The sequence below is a fragment of the Ammospiza caudacuta genome, chromosome 13, assembly GCF_027887145.1.
Source record: "Ammospiza caudacuta isolate bAmmCau1 chromosome 13, bAmmCau1.pri, whole genome shotgun sequence".
NCBI classification, from domain to species: Eukaryota; Metazoa; Chordata; class Aves; order Passeriformes; family Passerellidae; genus Ammospiza; species Ammospiza caudacuta.
In genome coordinates, this window is record NC_080605.1 from 14,873,876 (window position 1) to 14,897,335 (window position 23,460).

Sequence of the window (23,460 nt, forward strand, 5' to 3'; positions counted from 1 at the left end):
AGGGAGCACACTGTAAAGAAATTATGGTTTCCAGCACTTTGTGCTTAAACATCTTTGGAGAGAAAATTTTCCAGGGAGAGGAGAGATGGTTAGAAGATACCTGTTCTTAATCTTAAATAAACATTCACATCATAAATGGACTGAGTAACATTAAATGTAGCTAGGTTAAGCTCTGGTATTCAGAAGTTAAGGGAATTTTTCTGAACTAGTTTAGGTGTACAGTCCTGCTGCCACCTGTGCTGTTGTCTTGTGGATGGATGGCTTGAACTTGTAAAGGGACAACATTTATTTCCAGTTGTCTGGTGAAAAGCTGGGAAGTGAAGGAGAGGTGAATTGTTATACCTTGCTGATTTCATGCTTGAGTCCTTACTGGTTCACCACATCTTTGGATAACGAGACACTGATTTCAAATACTTACTTTTTGTAGAAAAACAGCCTTAGTGTTAGAAGCAGTTGACTGACCATGAACTGTATGTTGGTCAGAGCTGATCTCAGAAGGTTTTGATTATCTTCTCATCTGTTCTGTGGTGTGCTTTGTCTTTGGTTTGAGCACAGGTGGAAGAACTGAAGGAAACAGTGAAAGAAGAGTTCATGCCTTGGGTATCACAGTATCTTGTGATGAAAAGAGTCAGTATTGAGCCTAACTTTCACAGCTTGTATTCAAACTTCCTTGACACACTTAAGAATCCAGAGTTTAATAAAATGGTTCTGAATGAAACCTACAGAAATATCAAGGTGAGTAGTGCAAGTTTTCTAAAGGCAGCACAGGAATGTGCTGTTCTCCTCATGCTGTTTGTTTGTGTGGTGCTGATTCTCAAATACAGAATATCATTCAAAAATATTCTTTCTGTCTTACCAGTAAACTTACAGATTATCTTTAGGAATACTAGGATTCTTTTCAGTTTGGAACATATGAAACACTTAAATTCTGTAATAGGAGGGCAAATTTGCATTTGAATTAATTTATGTAGGTGGACTTCAAAGTTGTGTGAGGTTTGCAAATTGTAACCCAAGGGAAAATTGATTATGGTCCAATTGTTTTCTGTGGAGGAAAGTGCAAAGATAGAAAATGACACTCTGCTCTTTTGGCCCAAGAGGAATGGAGGGGAACTGTGTGTTTAGAAAATGGGGGTGTAAAAGCCAAAATTTATTGGAGGGCTAAGATAATGTGGATGGGAGGAGGAAGCAACGGCCCAAAAGTGATGACCAGATGAAAGAAGTTTGTAAAGAATGCACTATTTTTAAACCTGTTGGTGGAATTTCCTGACCACCATGGGTTACGCTGTAGTGCAAAAGCATCTCCTGGCTCTTGAGAATTCAGCTGACCCTGCTCTGTTCAGCTGATGCTCCTCTGGAGTTAAGGAACACAACTAACAGCAGAATACTTGTTTTATGATTGGTGACATGATTTATGTTTTGATATGACAATGAGATGGTTTCCCTGGAAGGTTAAACTGTAGCCTTCAGGTCTGTGATGAAGCATTTAGAGGAAGCACAAGTTACACTCAGCTCTGGGAGTAGTTGTAGCAGTCTCAACAGAGTAAATGGTAAGGTCTGGGAAAACATAATCCTCTTTTTTTGATCCTTTTAAAGAAAGGAATTCTGTAGTCATTACAGTGTAGATCTACAGAGTGCTGCCTTCAGGTGAAAACTGTTCAAGTATCTTTGTAATGTGACTGAAGCTCAGAACTTAATGTTCTAAAACTTTGCCTTCATTCAGATCAGCTGTTGGATTTGGAGTCTGGTTATCTTCTGCTTGCTGCTTGAGATGCTTTTTTTTATTCTTTGTTAGGTGCTATTGACATCAGATAAAGCTGCAGCCAACTTCTCAGACCGTTCCTTGTTGAAGAACCTTGGTCACTGGCTGGGAATGATAACAATGGCTAAAAATAAGCCCATCTTGCACACGGTGAGCTTTGCAGATTGCCTTGGCATGAATTGGTATGCTGTTATGCAGTAGCATAGGCTATTTGGGAAATCTTACCACCTTTCTGATGCCTCTTTTATGTGCCAAATTCAAAGTATGACTCCAGAGTTGGTTATTTAACGCTTCTAAATATTTTTTTTACATCAGAAAAGTTAATAGCTAAATTTATTTTGGCAAAAGCTTGTTAATCCATATAAAAATGTGGATGTATAAATCTTTGTTCAAAAGTAACTGCTGCTTAGCAGTCTGTAGAATTCAAGGGCTATCTTGGCTGAGCCTTGCTTGTATCTGAAAAGGAAGTAGTGTATTAGTGGAATTGTGCAGTGTGTTTGCTGTTTTCTCTACCTTCATTCCCACTTCAATTGTTTTTCAGGATTTGGATGTGAAGTCACTACTACTGGAAGCATATGTTAAGGGACAGCAGGAATTGCTTTATGTAGTGCCATTTGTTGCCAAAGTCTTAGAATCCAGTGTCAGGAGTGTGGTAAGTGTCTTTGTACAGACAGAATTATTGCTCAAATGGCAAAATATTGCAGGAAGTAATCAGCTTTTGTCACAAAATGAAAACTAGTGGAGAGAAATAAAAGGGATATAAAGGCATAAAGTCAAGGAGTGCTCCTTGTGTGGAGGGGAAGTACATAGCCATGCATTTTTAATAGATGGTATTAGCTGAAATGTACTGTGGTATCCCTGGACAGAACTCCATTGAGAAATGGAAGGAAGCCATTGAAGAGATTCTGGGATGTATTTATTCCTAGTTTGTTTCTGTTTGTTTTCCTCCCACACGCTTTGATCCTGATCAGCTTGTCGGTTCTGCTTGACATAGAGGTGATCTTTCAAGAAGGACCAGGTCATTGTGTTTCCACTTAAGTTCCTAATGTATTTCTAGTTATACTGAATCACTGGAATAATTATTACTAAAATACTAAATTCTACTCTAATCACAGCTGTACAAAGGTTTCCATGGCTGTATGCACACATAGCTGCTTGTGTTCCAAACATTTCCAGTCATAAACTATCCAGATGATTCAAGAAGTTTCTGTAATCCTGCTCTCTTCTTTCTCTTGTAGGTCTTCAGGCCTCCAAACCCATGGACAATGGCCATTATGAATGTTTTAGCTGAGCTACATCAGGAACATGATCTAAAAGTAAATTACTGGATTTTTTTCTGTAACTTCTGAGTGTAAGGTTTTATTGAGATACTACTCAAGGATGTTGTGAAGGACTAAGCAGCAGTCCTCCTCACTGCTTTAGCATGGGGAGATTACTTGGGAATTGCTTAATTTGGTAGAACTTGAATGAAACTCTTCTCCATGAGGTCAGCATCAAGATAGTTGTCTAATCCTCAGTCATTGTTGGTCTCTGAAAGGGGTGGCATTAGAATGGGGAGTTGGGGTGTCAGGTGGCTCAGTCAGTAGATGTTTTGGGTATTTTCCTTGTGACATGACCTAAACTAGAGTTGTTTTGCAGTTGAATCTGAAGTTTGAGATTGAGGTGCTCTGCAAGAATCTTGCACTAGACATCAATGAGCTGAAACCTGGAAGCCTCCTGAAAGATAAGGACCGTCTGAAAAATCTGGATGAGCAGCTGTCTGCTCCAAAGAAGGATGTGAAGCAGCCAGAAGAGCTACCACCCATCACAACAACTAGTAAGTACATCTCATAGATTCCAGAACAGCACTGTTCAAGTTCAAATAAGACAAGTTTTGCTATCACAAAATAAAATATGAAGCTACATATGCTATTGTAATATTCCTGAGTGCTTGGGAGCACTTAGGTAGTTTTGTAAGAAACAGGTCTACAGAGTTTGGAGATGGGAAGGGAATGGAAGCCATTATGAGGACTAATTCTGTATTATGTATTATGTTTGTGTAGCTACTCCTTAGACTCCCTCCTATTAACAATAGACCAGGTGCTAAAACTGTCATAATAAACAGCTCTCTTAAAATGTACTTAGGCTACTTTAGTACTAATTATTAGGCAAATGGAAATGAAAGTTGCTTGGTAAGTTTAGGAGGTTTCATGATCAAACTGCAAACTTTATATTTCTAAGTTATTTCTTGGTTTAAATAAGAATTATATACTTGTTTTATAAGCAATTGCTTTTCACTGTGATTTCGTAGTGTCTCAGTACAAACCTACTTGTGTTCTCCAGCTGCTTCTACAACCCCAGCTACCAGCACCACTTGTACAGCCACGGTTCCTCCACAGCCCCAGTACAGCTACCATGACATCAACGTCTATTCTTTAGGAGGCTTGGCTCCACACATTACCTTAAATCCAACGGTAAGTTTCAGAGCTGATTTAGTTTGCTGTCTTACAGCCAGGGTTGATGCAGATCTCAGCTGGTGGGAGCTATCAGTATAGAAGGAGCCTCTGTGCTCCTTTTGTCCAGTTATTAGCTCACCTCTTAAGTCAGTCTTTGCATTGTTAGTCAGCTGCAACTTGGTTAGAAAAATAATAATTTGTTCTGGTTTCAGATTTATCAAATACTGTAATAGCTGCATGGGGAACATGGGAGTACTGCACACACTATGACAGTGCACTTATGAGTGATTGAGAAAATGCAGGTGTGGGGGGCAGGGATTCCAGTGTACCTCATTCTCTCCCCTGTCCCATGCCCTGCAGATCCCGCTGTTCCAAGCGCACCCGCAGCTGAAGCAGTGTGTGCGGCAGGCCATCGAGCGGGCGGTGCAGGACCTCGTCCATCCCGTGGTGGACAGGTCCATCAAGATTGCCATGACCACCTGTGAGCAGATAGTCAGGAAGGACTTTGCCCTGGATTCTGAGGAGTCCCGGATGCGTGTGGCCGCTCACCACATGATGAGGAACCTGACTGCTGGCATGGCCATGATCACCTGCAGGGAGCCTTTGCTGATGAGCATAGCTACCAACTTGAAAAATAGCTTTGCTACTGCACTGAGGGTAAGAGCCCCATCATTTGGAGTTTATATCCAACTTAGGGGACTGTAGGCATCCAGCATTCGTAAATCAATTCTGTACAATGTAGACTTGTTAATTAATTGTGTGGCTTAACTAGCACGGGGGTGAATTCACTGGGTAACATTTTTTCACTCTTGTGGAATTACAGTGGAAAAAAGTGTTGTGATTCCAGGTCAAACACCCTTGAACTGAGATGGTAGATCTTAGTAAATGGCACACAAACTTCCTATCTTTTTATTTTGCCCAGTGTTCTCTCCAGTTAAATCACATCATGGAAGCCTTGGAGGCTTGAACTTTCTGCAGGGTTTGAGGCTGAAAGGCTAAAGTGTGGAAGACTGAATTGATTTTGGTGATATCTTATACTGTTTCAGCATGCATGCCCCAGGCATATTTTATTTACTTGTGCTGTTAGCAGCTAGGTAGTTTAGACTCTTCTGCACAGCTTGTGAATTCATTGCGTTTTCTAGAGGCTGTTATCAGGTCTCTTAATGAAGAAAATCAGACCAGCCTGTGAACCGCTGACCACAACAGTGGCTACTACAGAATTCTTGCCATCAGTGTCAGCAACAGGCACAAGAGCATAAGGATCTTGGAAAAATCAAGACACAGCTGTGCTTTCAGCAATTAGAAATTAATCAGTTTTTTTATCCCTGAAGACATGACATTGGAACAAATAGAGTTTTAATCTAATGAAGTTTTTAAAGGGGCAATTGTAGAAAACATTTTGTTGCAGAAAAGGCTCTGTATGAAGCATCTCAAAATTCTTATCTGGCTTATTGTTATGAAGTGGTTTAACAGAAATAGTATAATTTTCAGGATTATGGAAGAGCTGTTTGCAGACAATGAACTCCAAGTAGATGGGACAGGCTACCTTTATAGATGTATTCCATTTCTAGTGGAAGTTGCTGCATTGCACCCTGGAAAAGGGCTTCTGTTCAGGGTTCTCATAAAGCAGACTCTAGGAAGGAAGAAAGAAAATCTGATTCCTTATCAGAAAAGGAACCCACTGAAAAAGGCTTGGGACTCCTCTTTTGCACTGTTAGTGGTGCACCTTTATATCTTCCAGTTGCAGCCCAGGAAGTAGAAAAACTTCTACTGTGATGCAAAGCCTTCCCTGCATTCGCATCACTCTGTGTGTCTGTCTAAAGCAGGCCTTTATTTCTGTGCCCTGGAGATGGGTAGGTGGAGAAGATGGAGGCCTCCTGCTATTTTGTTCCATGTTGAAAGTCTTTACTGTCGTCTTGTCTACATGTTTTATTCAAAGCTATGCAAAATTAAATTTAATATTGTATATTCTGTGGGAAGGGAGTGTGATCCTAAGAGCATTCCTTTTTATTGCTGGTTTTCTTCGTAAGCAGTGGTGCAGATTTTAAGGCTAGTTATATACAGGGAAATGTTACATTCTTCACTGATGATTGTGATTTTTCAACAGGCAGCCTCCCCACAGCAGAGGGACATGATGGAGCAAGCAGCTGCCCAGTTAGCCCAGGATAACTGTGAGCTTGCCTGCTGCTTTATCCAGAAGACAGCTGTGGAAAAGGCAGGCCCTGAGATGGACAAGAGGCTCGCAACTGTAAGTATGGCTCTGTTGAAGAAGTATCCTGTGTGCTCATACACATCCATATGGGTGTGTAAAATGCAGTGTGGTGTTTGTGCTTTTGGCAGGAATTTGAGCTCAGGAAGCACGCTAGGCAAGAGGGGCGGCGCTACTGCGATCCCGTTGTGTTAACGTACCAGGCTGAGAGGATGCCAGAGCAGATCAGGTTAAAGGTGAGGTCTCTTCTGATGCTGCTCTTCTCTCCCTCCTGATAAGAAAAAGAGGATGGCACAGCATCAGCTGAGTAATCATGTATTGTTAGTCTTGCCTAACAGTGCAGCTGCTGTCATTTTGATTAGTATGGAAACACATAAACATGTTATTCCAATTTGAGTATTTATATAATTTTCTCAATTCCTTGAGTCTCTATTTCTGTGCATTTCTTCTCACTGTTTTGTTGTCTTTATATTTTATTTTCTTTTGTATCCTTTCTGTGTTCTTCCTTTAAAGGGCATACAATGTGCTTTCAGCAGACCATTTCTCAGTATTCAGTTATTTCTTGTTCTGGGAATGTGGGTTTCATTTTTAGAGCAAAATTCCCCTCTTAGAAGGTGCGGAAGGAGAGATAGGACCTCAGTGCAGAGCAGTTGAATCCTACTTGATGTCTAGGCCACTTTATTTAGGAGTAGCTACCTGCCACACAATCTGCCCTCAGTTTTTACTGCGTCAGTCTTATAAATGAGCTAAATGCCTGTTCCTTTTGTTGCAAAGGTTGGAGGTGTGGACCCAAAACAGCTGGCTGTTTATGAAGAGTTTGCACGCAATGTCCCTGGCTTCTTGCCCACCAATGACTTAACTCAGCCTACAGGATTCTTGGCTCAGCCTATGAAGGTAGAGGTTTCTGAATTACTTTTTGGAGAACTTGTGTTTTTGTTAGAAAGACTCAAGAGTGAAGTGTTTGTATTGTTTGGGGATAGTGGTAGAAAAAATGCATTTGTTCTAAAGACAAAGTAATGGTAACATAAAACTTCCATCCAGCCTTGGGGATTTGTAACCCAAATTGGGACAAATTCTGCAGTTTAGGATTACTACATGTAGTTTTAATTGCAGTGAAACATTTTATTCAAATCTCTACTTTTGAAGGTCATGGATGGCAAATCTGAATTTTAAGATAATTGAAAAGTTTTTGTATGCATACATAAGGCCTTACTGGCAGAACAAGAGGGAATGGCTTCAAACTGAAAGAGGTTTAGATTAGATGTTAGGAGGAACTTCTTCCCTGTGAGGGTGGCGAGGCACTAGAAGAGGTTATCTGAAGAAACTATAGATGACCCATCCCTGAAGTGTTCAAAGCCAGGTTGGGTGTGGCTTTGAGTGACCTGCTCCAGTGGAAGATCTCCTGGCTCATAGCAGGGCAGTTGAAACAAGATGGTCTTTAAGGTCCTTCCAACCCAAACAATTCTGTGATTCCGAAGGAGAAGAGCCAGTCAGTCAGTATTTGAGTGTCACAAATGCAATCCTTGCAAAAATCACTGATTCTCACTTTCTCTTAAGCAGCAAGCTTGGGCTACTGATGATGTAGCTCAGATTTATGACAAATGTATGACAGAACTGGAGCAACACCTGCAATCCATTCCACACACCCTGGCCATGAACCCTCAAGTCCAAGCACTGCGCAGCCTCCTGGAGGCGGTGGTGGTGGCTCGGAACTCCCGGGACGCGATTGCTGCACTTGGACTACTCCAGAAGGTGAGTGTTGACATCTCATCTCTGTAACAGCTTGCTTAGAATTTATTACTCACCTAGCTCATGGATTGTCTTGCTGGTGACCTTGTTTCTTCATGCATCCTGTGGAACTTGCTGGGTGAGCAGTACGGAACTGCTGTCTTTGGAAATCTGATAAATAAGATTGGGAGGGAGCTGTTGTGTTCACATAGGGTATTGCACACATGGTGTTGAGACTGCTGTGGAAGAAGGAGGTGTACAGAATCCTTAGTTTTGTTCAGATGTGGTGAGTGGAGAGCTGCTGCAGTCCAGAGTGGTCTGATTTCAGGATGATTTGGAAGCTAAAAAGGTGTTTGAACTGCCCTTGTAGTTAGATAGTATTGAGCCTAGTACTAGATTTCTAGTGGCACACTTGGGGTTTATTTTGCAGTAACTGATACATGACTATGCATGGTGGATTGACCCTGGCCAGCTGCCCTATGTCCATCCAACTGCTTCCTCTTCAGCTTTTCTGCAGGATACAGAGAAAACACAGGGAAGACTAGATGATATTTGTTCAGATTATGACAGTTTAATAGGGAAAATAAAGGCCATTTGAAAAAATTAAACTAAACTGTCTACTTCCTATCAGCAGGGAGATGTCCAGCTACTCCTCTCAAAGCAGGGCTTCAGCGCATGTGACATTTGCCTGGAAACACAAACATCAGAACCATGAATGCTCTATTTCATCCTCCTTTCCCTGAGCGTTTATTGCTGAACATGATGTCATATGCTATAGAGCATCCCTTTATTCAGTTTGGGTCAGCTGTCCTGGCTGTGTTACTTCCCAGCCTCTTGTCCATCCCCAGCCTACCCACTGGTGGAGGAAGCAGAGGGGGAAAGAAAAAGCCTTGATCCTGTGCTCGTGCTGCTTGGCAACTGGCAAAACTGTGCTGTGTTTTCAACACTGGTTCAGCACAAATCCAAAGCACAGCACCATATGGGCTGCTGTAAAGCAAATTAACTCCATCCCAGCCAGAATTTGTAGGCTGTACCAGTGGGAAGTGTTGCAGTGAGCTCTGTGATCCAAGCTGGCATCAGTGCCTGTGTAGTAGTGTAAAACAAGTGACAGACATAGAGAAAAATCCACTTGAGAATAGTGTAAGGATACTGAGCTGTCTGCATGAGGATCCAAGAACAGTGCCAGAACAGAGGTAACCAAAAGCTGGAGAGAGACTCTTCCTTTTTTTCTGCTAGTGCTTTTACCTATTTAAGGATCCAATCCTGACTAGAACTTGACCAAATAAATTGTGTTGCCCATGTAAAACTCATCCTCCATTTGCTGTAGACTAACGTCTGAGTGTTGCAGCTCTCTCTCTAAGGAAGCTGCTCACTTACCTCTGGCAGGTTCTGTAAATATTTTCTCAGGTAGTTTTCCATGAGCTGTATGCAGAATTACTGTATGCAGAGGAGGCATTGACTTAGGGAGACTGCAGCACAAAGTAACAGGGTCTGTCATGGTATTTGTGCACATACCAAGCTAGTGAGGCATAGAGAGACCTGTAGGTTTGTTTCTGATAACGTAGCTGTGTACAGTGCATGTATAGATGACATAGTAGCTGGTAAAATCTCACACAGTCTTACCAAGAGGTCAGCACAATTAAACTTTTTTTTTTTTTCATGTCTTGTGGTGATAATTGTTGCTGATGTAATGTGCAGAAGATTTGGAAGAGGACTGGTTTTTCCCTCTGCTAACAGGTTGCATCTGTTCTAGGCTGTAGAGGGCTTGCTGGATGCCACCAGCGGGGCTGACGCTGACCTCCTGCTCCGCTACCGTGAGTGTCACCTGCTGGTGCTGAAGGCTCTGCAGGATGGCCGTGCCTATGGATCTCCGTGGTGTAACAAACAAATCACTAGGTCAGTTACAAGGCAGCAAGAACACTGATGTAGCTTTGGCCATCTTTTGGGAGTTCCTGTATTACTCTGAATTTTCTGCCCGTTAATATCTTGCTTTGCTGCAATTTGGACAGACAGAAAAATAATCAGCTTTTTTTGTCAAAATTAACTAGATCTTCTGATAATGCTAGTTCATCCCAGAACATGATAGGAATCTTTAATGGAATTAAGCATTAGAGCATGGTGTGGGCTTTTATTTTTTTCCCTGATTTTGCAGAGAATATCTCTGTGTTGTCACAAACAATGTGACATGGCATATGCCTGCAGCAGAAGCTTCAACTGGGCAGATCTGCCAATTCATCCTTGGAAGAGAGACTTCTTATGCTGAATAAACTGAAGCTCTTGAAGGGCTCTTGTGACCGGTTGTGCAGGGCAGTAGATGGTCGAGTTTGACTGTTCTGAACTTCAGCATTACCTTAGAGAATGCTCTAGAAGAGGCTTCTTTTGAAGCTGGGTAATGAATCACAGTGAATGTCACAGTTTCTGAAGTACTAGATTTGAGTTGTTTCACTTAAACTGTGTTGTTGAAGTACACTTTTTGTAAGAAGTCCCATTCTTCAGGTGCCTGATTGAATGCAGAGATGAGTACAAATACAACGTGGAAGCTGTGGAGCTGCTAATCCGCAATCACCTTGTTAACATGCAGCAGTATGACCTTCACTTGGCTCAGGTAAAGAGAATCTGCTCTTTTCAAGGAGGAGGGATGCACTCGCTCCACTGTAAGATCTGTGGTTGAACTCTGTCTTTTTCATGTTGACAGTCCATGGAGAATGGCTTGAACTACATGGCTGTGGCATTTGCCATGCAGTTGGTAAAGATCTTGTTGGTGGATGAGAGAAGTGTTGCCCATGTAACAGAAGCAGATCTGTTTCACACCATTGAGACACTCATGAGAATTAATGCTCATTCCAGAGGAAACGCCCCGGAAGGGTGAGGCTATAGTATTGTGCAATGTGTTACTTTTTTTGTGCTCATTTATGATTTGCATATTATATAGGCAATGTCTCATATCATTCAGTCATACAGCTTTTAACTTTCCCTAAGGCTGCAGTCCTTTCTTAGTTTCAACTGTCACTCTAGTGTAAATGGGCTCATCTTAGTCAAAATAGAGGCAGCTGCAGCAGCATGTGAAGCTGAATGCTTAAGCAAGAAAATCTCTCCATGCACTCTAGTCCAAAATTCTGTGCAACTGTGAGAAATTTGTTTGAATTCCTGCTTTATCTCAAATTTATGCAATATTATTGCCTATTTAAATCTTACATATTTAGGTCCGAGTATATTAATTTCTTATTCACTAATAATCCAGTTGTACAATCTTTTCTGTTTAGAGCTTACAGAGCAATCCTCCACCAGTCTCACATGGCTTATGTATCCATCAGCAAACTGCCCAAACCATTTGGGTAGCAAATGTTGCCACAACACCTGGAAATACCTGTGGGACTTGCAGGCTTCTTATTTGTAAGGTGGAAGCAGTTGTTGCTGGGTTTGAGAATGACACAGATTAGAGCTTGGAGAACTTTGAATAGCTGTGAGAACAGCCAGCAGCTGGCTGATGGCAGTGGCTGCCATTACCAGCGCAGCTGCTAATAGGATGTCACAAAACCAAAGTCCTTCCATCTGCAGTTGGCGTGGATAGACTGTCTTCACTGTATGGCTTGGCTTTCACTGCAGCCAGATCCAGTCAGGCCATTCAGTACTGGCATCTCCCTATCTGAGAGCATTTTAGGGCTCCTGAAGTCTGCAGAAGAGAAGCTGCTTCTAGTCCCTGTGGTGTTTTGTTGCAGCACTCCACTGTACAAATTGGGGTGGAACTTCAAAGCTTATGTGATTTCAGTGTTCCTTCTTTCATCATAAGTGTATCTGCTTTCATGACTTATTTCTGCTATTCCAGTGAGGACTGTAATATAGAAAGTTTTATTATAAGAAATAATTTGCTTTCTTTCAACTCTCTTTGAGCTTCCAGTTCCTGCACCTTGTGGAGGAGGAGGAATTCTAACCCAGCTCTTGCTCTGTTCTGTTGCATTAGATTACCCCAGCTGATGGAAGTGGTCCGATCAAACTATGAAGCAATGATTGACCGTGCTCATGGAGGTCCTAATTTCATGATGCATTCAGGAATTTCCCAAGCTTCTGAGTATGATGACCCCCCAGGCCTGAGGGAGAAGGCAGAATACTTGCTGAGGGAGTGGGTGAACCTCTACCATTCAGCTGCAGCAGGCCGTGACAGTACCAAAGCATTCTCTGCGTTTGTTGGACAGGTAGAGCTTTTGGAAAGAAAGGTGCTTTTTATTCAACATAAGTAGGGTGTGATGCCCTCCATTTTAAAGCAGTGTTATAACCTGTTAAGCATCCTTTTGAAACTTTCAGGTGTATGGCAGTTTACTGTCAAAGTTCTGTCTGGTTTTGATAAGGCCCTGTTGTCCACCAAATCATGTTCTTCAGATACTGTAGCAACAGGCTGTCACTTCAGACCTTGAGTTCTGAGATAGTTTGGTGGAAAAAGAACTTGAGTTTGGTGGAAAAAGAACTTGAGCTGAAATAGCTCTTGGAGATAGTTCTGTCATGCTCTGTAATGAGCCTTGACTGGTGTTGTTCCTTATGAGTAACAGCAAAAGCTCTGACAGCCTACAGGAGGTTTTCACCAGTTGAGATTCAGGTAAATTGTTTCAGGTCATGTGGACAAGGGAATTCTTTTTCAAAATTAAATCATTAATAAGGAAAATCTTGAGACTTCATTAGCTGAAGTGGTGCTTAAATTTAAACAATGTCTAACGTCACGTTGAACATGGTCCTTTTAACCATTGTTAAAGGACTCTGAAGCACCTTAACAGGTGTGGTGAACATCACAATCCCATCTGCCATCTAGGTGTGATTGAGGAGGGAGATCCCCTCAGTGGCCCAGCATGTGTGGTAACAAACTCCTGTATTTGCAGGCAGCTCCTTACAGCTGAGTTCGTTGCATGCAGCTCCCTGACTGCAGCTGCAAGAAAGCCTCTGACTTGGCCTTTTTGCACTGAGTTCTTTTTGAGTTTGTGACACAACCACAGATATGCTGCAGACTTTGCAGCTACTAATGAAGAGAAGCTCAGGCTTTAGAGCATGCATGAAGATTGTGACTGATGCAGTGGGGTTTTTTATTTATTTTATTTTAGTGTCCTTTTGTGCTGGTTATAGACAGCTTTCAGTTGGTCTGACTTCTACTGCATAAAACTTTTTGAATGCTTTTAATAGATAATGTGCTAAACATACATCTTAAAGAAATATTTTACTATTTTTATGATCTCACTTCTTTTACTTTAAATCATGCTTCTAAAGCACACTTCAGTATAGAGTACTCACAATACTTAGTATACTTTTATCCCACTTCACTCTTTATCACACTTGTTTGATTACCTTTTGTATATATTTGATCAGTTTTGAAAAAGCCATTTAAATATATTGAAGTGCAGTGTTTACTCACAATTGCTTCCTTACAGGCTTTAGTAATAAGTTTTAAATAATATTTTCCAATAACTACATTAAATAAGGTTCTATTACTGAACTCAAATGACTGGCAAAGTGTTGCTTCCTTCCCACAAGTCTGTAGGACAAGAAAAAGCACAGAACTTTTAAGGCAGATACCTAAATTCTTTGGGCTTTTTAGAAAAAAAAGTTTCTCCAGAAATACTAAAATTTCTCCACATTGTATCCAAGTTACCTGTTCTGCTCTTTTTATAGCTTTATGTCCAGTAGGAGTTTAAAGATAAGATGCTTTATTCAAAACCCCCAAGTTTTCTACAGTGTACTTTGTTTCATTTTGTTGGTTCTAATACTGTGGCTAACAAATAAAATGAGGTCTCGGGGGTTTTTTATATGAGTATTATTAAAACAACTCCCCCATGCAAAGCAAAAAAGCCCACCCAGTCTTTCTCTGTGTGTAATGTTTATGTTAGGAAAATTTGCTTTCCAAATGCAGTTTGCTTCTACAGAATGGGGCTGCCAAGTAGTGGTGATTGCTGAGCTAGGAGCTGCAGTCTGCCCTGCCCAGAGCTTGTGCTCCTTATGTTCTTCATGCAAAGCTGAGTGCTGGTGGCAGCACTGATGCTGAAACAGGCTTCTCAGCTATGCTGATGGTTGGAGAGATTTGGGATTCAAAAGATTGTATTTGAGAATAAATATGTTTGCTAAAATTGTGTTGCCACCCTCAAATTGCCATGCAAACAATAATCTCTCAGGAGTGCATGACAAAAATTAACTGTTGTGGCAGCAAGGAGGGTGCTTTGTGAAGGGTGTGTTGTTGGAAATAATTTGTAAAATGAGCTGTCTGTGGTTGTGGTGCTGATGTCTTTTCCTTTCCTTTCCTGGTTAGATGCACCAGCAGGGGATCCTGAAAACAGATGACCTGATCACCCGTTTTTTCCGTCTCTGCACCGAAATGTGCGTTGAGATCAGCTATCGAGCCCTGGCCGAGCAGCAGCACAACCCTGCAGCCAACCCCACCATGATTCGAGCCAAGTGCTACCACAACCTGGATGCCTTTGTGCGACTCATTGCACTGCTGGTGAAGCACTCTGGGGAGGCAACCAACACAGTCACAAAGATCAACCTCCTGAATAAGGTGGGGAATCCTTCTTGTCCTCTTTGCATTTAAAGTGGGTTGTCAGATGTACCTTTGGTAAACCCAAGGTGCAGACCTGAATGTGGGCAGCTGCTGAAGTGTCTGATGAGAGCTTAGATGGGTTGATCACTGATAAACTTTTGAGTGAACCACCAAGATGCCAAGGGGCTTTCTTGTTCACAAAGATTTCATCTCAAACCAATCTGAAATTCATCTTTGTGCCTTGAAATGAAATAGCCACTGTTTTAAGGTTGTTGATTCCTGAGTGTTTGCCTTCATGTTGTCTGGGTCTTGCCTTTGCTCTTACAATACATGGGTTATGTCTGGATCGTCTTAGGTAGTCTGAGACCTTCAGATACTGCCCAGTCAGTCACTGTGACTGTGGTCCAAGGGACAAGGAGAGCAAAGCAAGTGGTTAGGAATTGCTGAAACAAATTGGAATATTCATTTATGCAACACTTCCAATAACTAGAGTTTTTGGTTCTTGTTAGAATCTACTGATTATTTTTTTACTGATGGTTAAAGTATTATATGTAGTCTGACCTGCAGAGTAATTCTTGCTGTCTCCACGTGTCTTAATCTCTTTAGGTTCTTGGTATTGTGGTGGGAGTTCTTCTGCAAGACCATGATGTTCGGCAGAGTGAGTTCCAGCAGCTTCCTTACCATCGCATTTTCATCATGTTGCTGTTGGAATTAAATGCTCCTGAGCATGTGCTGGAGACCATCAACTTCCAGACACTCACAGCTTTCTGGTATGTATTTGGGATTAGCCACAGTGCTCATCCTTTCTTTGTAGGATCCAGGATTTTCACTTAAAGGCTATCTGACTGTTCTTTGTGGTAGCTTCATCACCTTTGGAGTAACTGGTTCTATGTGGACTGACCACTTGCTTGTTTTAGGGAAGATGACTGGTAAAACCCAAGATGCTCAAATGCCTTTGCTTTTAGGGCTATGTTTTTCCCTCAATGTTATGAAAAGCAATCTTATTGCTGTGCACTTCTAACCTGCTCTAACTTTTCTTTCAGTAACACATTTCACATCCTGAGGCCTACAAAAGCTCCAGGTTTTGTTTATGCCTGGCTGGAACTGATCTCCCATCGGATATTTATTGCAAGAATGCTGGCACATACACCACAGCAGAAGGTGTGGCTGCAGTTTATCTTTTCTGGATTAAAAAGCTCACCCAGATGTTTATCTGGTGTGGTGCTGTTTCACATCTCTTAAAGTGCACTAGTAGCATGGCTGTTCTGTTTTTGTTGTCTTCCATATTCACAGTAACCTAACTGCATGGAGGAGAGTCTGTGTGTCAGTAACTATGGAACACAGGGAGAATTGAATTTGATAAACATGCCTTTGTCAATGACTAGAAGAGCTGTAGCCTTCCTTCTGGGCTAAATACTGTCAGCTCAATATGGCATGTTGAGGGTTCTGGAAACATCCATGGCACATGATGCGCAGCTGAAGCCCTTGAAATGAGCTGTGCTGCACTCAGTGGTTGAGCTGGCAGTTGCTAGCTCTTCATCCAGTTTTATATAAAGGTCAATCTAATTATAGTTTTGAAATTAAGGTAACTGGTCTTCATTGCATGTTTTCCACCTGCTGTTTTTTTCTTGACAGGGTTGGCCTATGTATGCCCAGTTATTGATCGATCTATTCAAGTACTTGGCTCCTTTCCTTAGAAATGTGGAACTCACCAAACCTATGCAAATTCTTTATAAGGTAAAAAAATATCAACTAATAGATGCTTCCAATCAAAGTAGAGGCATTCTGGCAGCAAAATAGAATTAGCTTGTTTTTTCTAACTTACCTCTGAGAGTTGAATTTAAATTGTGGGGGAAGGTAGGCTGCCATCCCAGATTAGTTTCCTTCTGGTAATGTTAGCCACATGACATAGAATGATGGCTCTGCAAGCTTTTGGACAGTTTCAACAGTTACACACCTCTTATGTTTAATATTTTATTTCACAGGGCACTCTGCGTGTGTTGCTGGTCTTGTTGCATGATTTCCCAGAATTTCTTTGTGACTACCACTATGGGTTCTGTGATGTGATCCCACCTAACTGTATTCAGCTAAGGAATCTGATCCTGAGTGCCTTCCCACGGAACATGAGGCTTCCAGACCCTTTCACCCCCAACCTAAAGGTAGAACTTACTTTAGAGGAGTTTGATAATAGGAAACTTTAATGCTCAAAATACTCTCTATCCAGGTTAATATTATCTAATTAAATCTTTGGGTATCTGCTAGGTAACTGATTCTGGAATGATTAGAAGGAAACTTTCTCATGCTGCCAAAGAACTGTCCTGTTGCACTTCTCTGCCTGAGCTGTGGAGGGTGATGGGAGCAAAGCTGCAGTGCTCATTGTCACTGAAGAAGGCTGTTCTTGACTTGTGTGGATGTTTGTGCTTTTTGAAACTACCAGACTGTCTGGAGTGTAGAGGGGGAGACCCCAAAGACAGTGACTGAATTTCTCTATGGTCTTCACCCCTGAATTCTTTTATCCTCTCAGTTCTTCAAGACCTCATGTAATAAGTTTGCATATTAGATATCAAGTTTCTTACAAAATCTGCAAAAGTCAGGTGTTGCCATTTCATTGATGGAAGGGAGAGTGATCAGCAGCAGTAGTTGATGAAATATTGCTTATAGATCTGCTCTACAATTTGTTCCATTGCTGATGGTTTAGATGACTGAGTTTTCTGTCAACAGGTGGACATGTTAAGTGAGATTAATATTGCTCCACGAATACTCACGAATTTCACTGGAGTGATGCCACCTCAGTTCAAGAAAGACTTGGATTCCTATCTCAAAACCCGTTCTCCAGTCACCTTTTTGTCTGACTTGCGAAGCAACCTCCAAGTAAGTTTGAGGTTTTTGAGGTTTCTGTGGGTGCTCAATTGAAATAATGTGGCACAAATTATCTCAGTGGTTCAGCCACCATCCTTTCCTGCAGGAATTTTGTTGGTGTTGGCAAACATGTGTTCTAGGCAGTAGAAAAGCCTGTGAAAATGCACACTCTGAATAAGTCTTCCATTCCCTGATAGGATGTATTGAAACCTTTTAGAATCTGATTAAATTTTAACTCCAAATAGATTAATTGTTACAGAAATATATGGATCCTCATGCCAATACTTGCAGGGTAAAAAGGATCAAATTAGCTAAAGCCCAGTTCAGAATTGTAGCTAAAACCTCATTTCAGGAATCTCATGGCTTAGCTTGCAGCAGATTTGAGTCTGAAGTTGGATTTCCTCAGAGAATTGCTTAGACCAAAACATTCATACAAGGGGGATCTTTCAGCCAGCATCTGGCACTGCTGGTGAATACTCATTGCCTTACCTGATGTTTTCCTTTGGGCAGAGAGTAAAAACAAATCTGTTGTGTTAACACTTTGCTGATGTTTTTGAATATATATATATATATATATACACACACATATATATGTGCTATAATATATGCTTTTTAATATAACCCATATTAGAAAAGGCTAAATGCCAAATTGAGTTTATGGATGTCTCAGTGTGTTGTCTTCTGGATAATCAGTAAGATACTTGGATGCTGTTGTTGTACATGCTGTACCTTTGAGTGCTGAAGGAATATTGACTGTTAATGCTTTTCATATCTTTGCTATTAGGTATCAAATGAACCTGGCAACCGCTACAACATCCAGCTGATTAATGCACTGGTGCTCTACGTAGGTACTCAAGCTATTGCACACATTCACAACAAAGGCAGCACACCCTCCATGAGCACCATTACCCACTCAGCTCACATGGACATCTTCCAGAATTTGGCAGTAGACCTGGATACTGAAGGTGAGCTGGAAACACTGCTAGTTCATGCAATGTCATGTTTACAGCAAGTGGGCCCTCGCTTTAAAAAGGACATTGAGGTACTGGAATGTGTCCAGTGAAGGACAGCAAGGCTTGTGAAAGGTCTAGAAAACATTTCCTTTGAGAAATGGCTGAGGGATCTGGGTTTGTTTAGTGTTGAGAAGAGGAGGCTCGGGGGCCTCGAGCTCTGAAGGGTTGTTGTATGAAGTTGGGGGTCTTGTACCATGCCAGCAGTGAGATGACAAGAGCAAGTGGCCTTAAGGTGTTAGAGGAAAGACAGACATTAAATACCAGAAAAGGTTTTTTCACTGTTAGGGTGGTCTGATATTGGATTAGGCTGCCCAGGGAGGTGGTGGAGTTGCCATCCCTGGAGGTGTTTGAGAGGTGTCTGGATCTGGTGCTGGGTGATGTGATTAAGTGGTTATGGGGTTACAGGGATAGTGCTGGGCTGATGGTTGGGTTTGATGGTCTTAAAGGTCTCTTCCAACCTTGATGATTCTGTGATTTCATGTAGCTGACAGTGAATTCCCAGAAACGACTGCTATGTTAGAATATTGCTTGGTTAGAAGCAAGGTTCTAACCAAAAGTTCAAAGTATTCAAGGGAATCCAGTGAAGAAGAATTGAATTCTTATTTCCCCATCAGCCTGGGTAGACACAACTTTTACATATCTTCAGTTGGTTTTGTTTTTTGTACCTCCACAAGGCTCCCAAATGTGAATCTCAAGAACTACTGGTTGCTGCTTTATTCCCCTTGGTGCACTCCAGGGAGCAGTGTGGGTGTGTGTGCTTGGGGGGAGCAGGGTGTGTGTGCTCAGGGGAGCAGGGTGTGTGTGTGCTCAGGGGATCAGGGTGTGTGTGTGCTTAGGGGAGCAAGGTGTGTGTGTGCTCGGGGGAAGCAGGGGGTGTGTGTGTGCTCGGGGGAGCAAGGTGTGTGTGTGCTCAGGGGGGAGCAGTGTGTGTGTGTGCTCAGGGGAGCAGGGGATGTGTGTGCTCGGGGGGAGCAGGGGGTGTGTGTGCTCGGGGGAGCAGGGTGTGTGTGCTCAGGGGAGCAGGGTGTGTGTGTGCTCGGGGGAGCAAGGTGTGTGTGTGCTCAGGGGAGCAGGGTGTGTGTGTGCTCGGGGGAGCAGGGTGTGTGTGCTCGGGGGAGCAGGGTGTGTGTGTGCTCAGGGGAGCAGGGTGTGTGTGCTCAGGGGAGCAGGGTGTGTGTGCTCGGGGGAGCAGGGTGTGTGTGCTCGGGGGAGCAGTGTGTGTGTGTGCTCGGGGGGAGCAGGGTGTGTGTGCTCGGGGGGAGCAGGGTGTGTGTGTGCTCGGGGGGAGCAGGGTGTGTGTGTGTGCTCAGGGGAGCAGGGTGTGTGTGTGCTCGGGGGGAGCAAGGTGTGTGTGCTCGGGGGGAGCAGTGTGTGTGTGTGCTCGGGGGGAGCAGGAGGTGTGTGTGCGCTCAGGGGGGAGCAGTGTGTGTGTGCTCGGGGGAGCAGGGGGTGTGTGCGCTCAGGGGAGGAGCAGGGTGTGCAAGGGAAGCAGTGTGTGCTCAGTGCTCTCTCCTGCAGGCCGGTACCTCTTCCTGAACGCCATCGCCAACCAGCTGCGCTACCCCAACAGCCACACCCACTACTTCAGCTGCACCATGCTCTACCTGTTTGCAGAGGCCAACACAGAGGCCATCCAGGAGCAGATCACCAGGTGAGAAGGATGGTGTTTAACTTGCCAATATTCAGCTTTTTGCTTTCCTTCCTTCTATACTTTTGATCTTTGAGCTCTAAGTGTTCTTGCTTTTGGATTTCAGGGTTCTCTTGGAACGACTGATTGTAAATAGGCCTCATCCCTGGGGTCTCCTTATCACATTTATTGAGCTGATCAAAAATCCAGCCTTTAAGTTCTGGAACCATGAGTTTGTTCACTGTGCTCCAGAAATTGAGAAGTGAGTATACTTAACCACAAAATCATTGAAATGATATCTCTGAAACAGTTGAACCTTGAGTTTTTGGTGCTGTCACAGCATCCATTTGCTGCCATAAATGCACTTACCATTGCTTTGGTTCTGTGTGCAGGTTGTTCCAGTCGGTTGCACAGTGCTGCATGGGGCAGAAGCAGGCTCAGCAAGTCATGGAAGGGACTGGTGCCAGTTAAATGAGCTGCATCCTGCGTTGTAAGAGTGCCAGCCTGGAGGTCCCGTCCCATCAACTGACTGAAGACTCTGTAAGGCTTCTCCTGACCTTCCCAGCCCCCTTGATTGGGTAGACACAACAGACCCTGGGTGAAAGTCTTAAGTGGGCATGTTCCAAAGTTTGAAACAAATTTTTTGACTTTCGGCCAAACTTCAGAAGATGCTGTGAATATCATTTGAACTAGTGTAAATACAAGGAACAGAAACATTGTCTGGACTTTTGGGTTTGTGCAAATTGTGTAAAAGGCAGGTGGGTAACTGGTGCCTGTCCATCTTGTAATAAAGGGGCAGCTGCTGATGCCAAGCACTTGTCTGGGGCAGACCTCCTTGTCCTGACATTCCCAGACTCCCAAAGAATATTGAAAAGCCAGTAACTTATTTTTCTTTATGTGAATGGGGGACCTTTAAATCACTAAGTTGTTTAAAGAAAAAAAAAAGTGGATGTGTTTGGAATATGGGAATTCTGTGCAGTACAGGAGGGGTGAGGGAGGGGTTAAGGTTCAGTGTTGCTTTCCCCTCACCCTCATCAAATGCTGATAGACAGCAAGTGAAGTGGCAGTCAGAGAATGCCTCCTTTTTGTTGGAGAAGAAACAGGCCCTTGGGTGAGGGTCAGCTGTTTTCAGTAAATAAACCAGAGACCAGGCCTATAGCTTTTTTTTTTTTTTTTTGGACAGTTGTAAATTTTGGAAGATGAGGGGTAAAATCTAGACCTTTTCCCACCCTCCCCTGTGACCACACAGTATAAGTTTGTAAAAAAAAAACTAAAAAAAAGAAAAAAAAAGAAAAAAATTAACAAAACAAAAAACCCAAAGGACCAATACAGCCCATTTTGTAAGGATTTTCAATGTTTTGTAAAGTATTGGTCCACGTGTTGTATTTTGTAGCCTTTCTAGTTCTTGGGCTTTAGTTCTCCCACTCTTGTATGTATGCATACTGTAGTTACACATTAAAGTCATGACATGCAGCACGTGCCACTGTGCTTATTCTCTCCAGTTCTGTCCTGGCCACTTGGTGTCTTCCAAAGCCTGTTTTACCCATCCAAAACCTGCAGTTTTCCAATGTGTTTGGGCACTGCCTGTTGAAAGCAGCTGGATTTGTTCTCTAGCCATGAGGTCAGTGGGCAGATGTAATGACAGGGCCTTGCTTTGAAGGGCATCTGAAGGGCAGTTGTGTGAAAATAGAAGTGGCTTGGTTACAAGCTCATGAGCAGAGTTTGTCTCAGACAGGAGACTGCACTGGAGGTATAATGGAGTGTAGACAGCCCATCAGTTTCATTTCTAGTGCCTTCCACCCTGCTGTGGTCTCCCTGCAGCAGGAATCTGCCAAGGCTGTGGTTAGCTGTTGTAAGGGTAGGCAGTTTCAGTGTTGTTAATATTGCAAGGTCCCTTAACCTAGCAGATGCTAGGAAATAGAGCTTCACTTCTTTCTTTTTACATAACATCAGCTTGTTAAAGCTAAGTGCTATAGTTGACTGCTGTGGTGTGGGCAGAGAGGTCAGGATTTCCTACTTGGGTTTAAGGGGTTCCATACCTGGCTTTGCATTTGCTGTATAGAGGCAAAAACAGCTCTGAGGGGTCACTGAGCCAGCTGTGCCAGTGGCTGGCAGCTCACAGGCAATTCTCTCTCTCTGTTCCAGGCATTAATCACCTCTGTGTCAAGCAGTAGATTGTTGCTAGGTCCCACAATTCCATGGCATTTCTTTGCCAGGTCAGCAGCTGTACTGAAACTGAGCTTTTTGAAGTTGGAACTGTAGACACAGTTCTCATTTCTTCTTCACTATATTTTTACTGTGCCTCCCATTCCAATCCCAAGGACACACAGTTCTATTATTTTCCAGAAATTGTATGTCTGTTCTTAAATCCCTGTGATAAAACAGTACAGCATAATTGACAGCCCCCTGTTTGAGGATTATCCCATTCAAATGCAAACAGCTCCTGAATTCCAGCATCCAGTGGGATACAAAAGATCTTTTTTAAAGGGAGTATCTTTCAAGTCTAATGCCCTAAACCACTGACCAGTGTCTTTTTATGTGGTTGATGCACATCTTGTGTGCAAGCTTTTTGCTCTTAAATCTTGGATAGCTGGTACTCATCTGAGTGCGGCTTCTTAATAGGTAGAATTGGGGTATTAAACTGACTGGCATTCCTGAAGCAACCCAAAGCTAATAAATCTTTCAATGTTTGGTCTAGCCCTTTTCTAGCTTCCAGTTTAACAGGGTGTTTTTATCTTACCCATCTCGTGCCTGGTTTTAATTGGATTGTTACCAGTTCTGCTTCTTGAGATCTTGCAGGAGTGCCAGTCACCTACGTGAGAGGAGTCACCCTATCTTCTGTTTTTGTGGGTATCTCTTCCTCTCTGGGTCTATTTGATCCTGTAACATAAACATTTATGCCCCCAGGGCTTTTTCTTCTGGTTTATGTACTTGGATCTGTCCTTTTCTGAAGGTTGTTTTTGCATTTAGTTTACTGAATTCTCTTCCTAATAATGGCATTGGGCATTTGGATATGTACAGAAATTTTATAAAATTCTTTCCAATTCCAAATTTGAGTGGCTGGAAGAATGGCTTTATTTCCTTTTTTCCTATGGCTTCAGCTATAGATGTCCTTTGTTTACTGAAGGCTTATTTACATCTAGGTTGCTCCTCTATTAGATATTCCACCTTTTCATTCCCCAAATTTACTGTGACCAGCAGTTCTGTTGGGGATTCTGTGGACCACTCAGCTGCCTCTCAGTCTAAATCCCAACTGAGTGTAAGCATTCTTCCTTCTTGTGGAGCCTCCTATCTTTGAGGGTTCTGTGCCCTGGGT

The 23,460-nt window shown here is 42.6% G+C and overlaps 1 protein-coding gene and 1 non-coding gene across 5 annotated transcripts in view; both read left to right on the plus strand.

Moving 5' to 3' along the window:
- The window catches only part of CNOT1 (CCR4-NOT transcription complex subunit 1), a 57,647-nt gene extending 34,707 nt beyond the window's left edge, over positions 1-22,940 (plus strand). For all 4 annotated transcript variants that reach the window (XM_058813564.1, XM_058813566.1, XM_058813565.1 and 1 more), the window contains exons 25-49: positions 556-735; positions 1,793-1,909; positions 2,301-2,411; positions 2,998-3,075; positions 3,398-3,575; positions 4,082-4,212; positions 4,555-4,851; positions 6,302-6,442; positions 6,535-6,639; positions 7,178-7,297; positions 7,964-8,155; positions 9,885-10,027; positions 10,628-10,736; positions 10,827-10,996; positions 12,093-12,324; positions 14,415-14,663; positions 15,252-15,415; positions 15,689-15,806; positions 16,281-16,382; positions 16,631-16,804; positions 17,367-17,516; positions 18,289-18,469; positions 20,036-20,168; positions 20,272-20,406; positions 20,537-22,940. In XM_058813564.1, the coding sequence (XP_058669547.1) occupies positions 556-735; positions 1,793-1,909; positions 2,301-2,411; positions 2,998-3,075; positions 3,398-3,575; positions 4,082-4,212; positions 4,555-4,851; positions 6,302-6,442; positions 6,535-6,639; positions 7,178-7,297; positions 7,964-8,155; positions 9,885-10,027; positions 10,628-10,736; positions 10,827-10,996; positions 12,093-12,324; positions 14,415-14,663; positions 15,252-15,415; positions 15,689-15,806; positions 16,281-16,382; positions 16,631-16,804; positions 17,367-17,516; positions 18,289-18,469; positions 20,036-20,168; positions 20,272-20,406; positions 20,537-20,615 (3,789 nt within the window). In that variant the 3' untranslated portion in view covers positions 20,616-22,940. The remainder of the gene's footprint in view (positions 1-555; positions 736-1,792; positions 1,910-2,300; positions 2,412-2,997; positions 3,076-3,397; positions 3,576-4,081; positions 4,213-4,554; positions 4,852-6,301; positions 6,443-6,534; positions 6,640-7,177; positions 7,298-7,963; positions 8,156-9,884; positions 10,028-10,627; positions 10,737-10,826; positions 10,997-12,092; positions 12,325-14,414; positions 14,664-15,251; positions 15,416-15,688; positions 15,807-16,280; positions 16,383-16,630; positions 16,805-17,366; positions 17,517-18,288; positions 18,470-20,035; positions 20,169-20,271; positions 20,407-20,536) is intronic.
- LOC131563711 (small nucleolar RNA SNORA46) lies at positions 1,232-1,370 on the plus strand. Its single transcript, XR_009275317.1, has one exon. It is a non-coding gene; the product is annotated as a small nucleolar RNA SNORA46 (small nucleolar RNA).
- Positions 22,941-23,460: the final 520 nt, after the last annotated feature.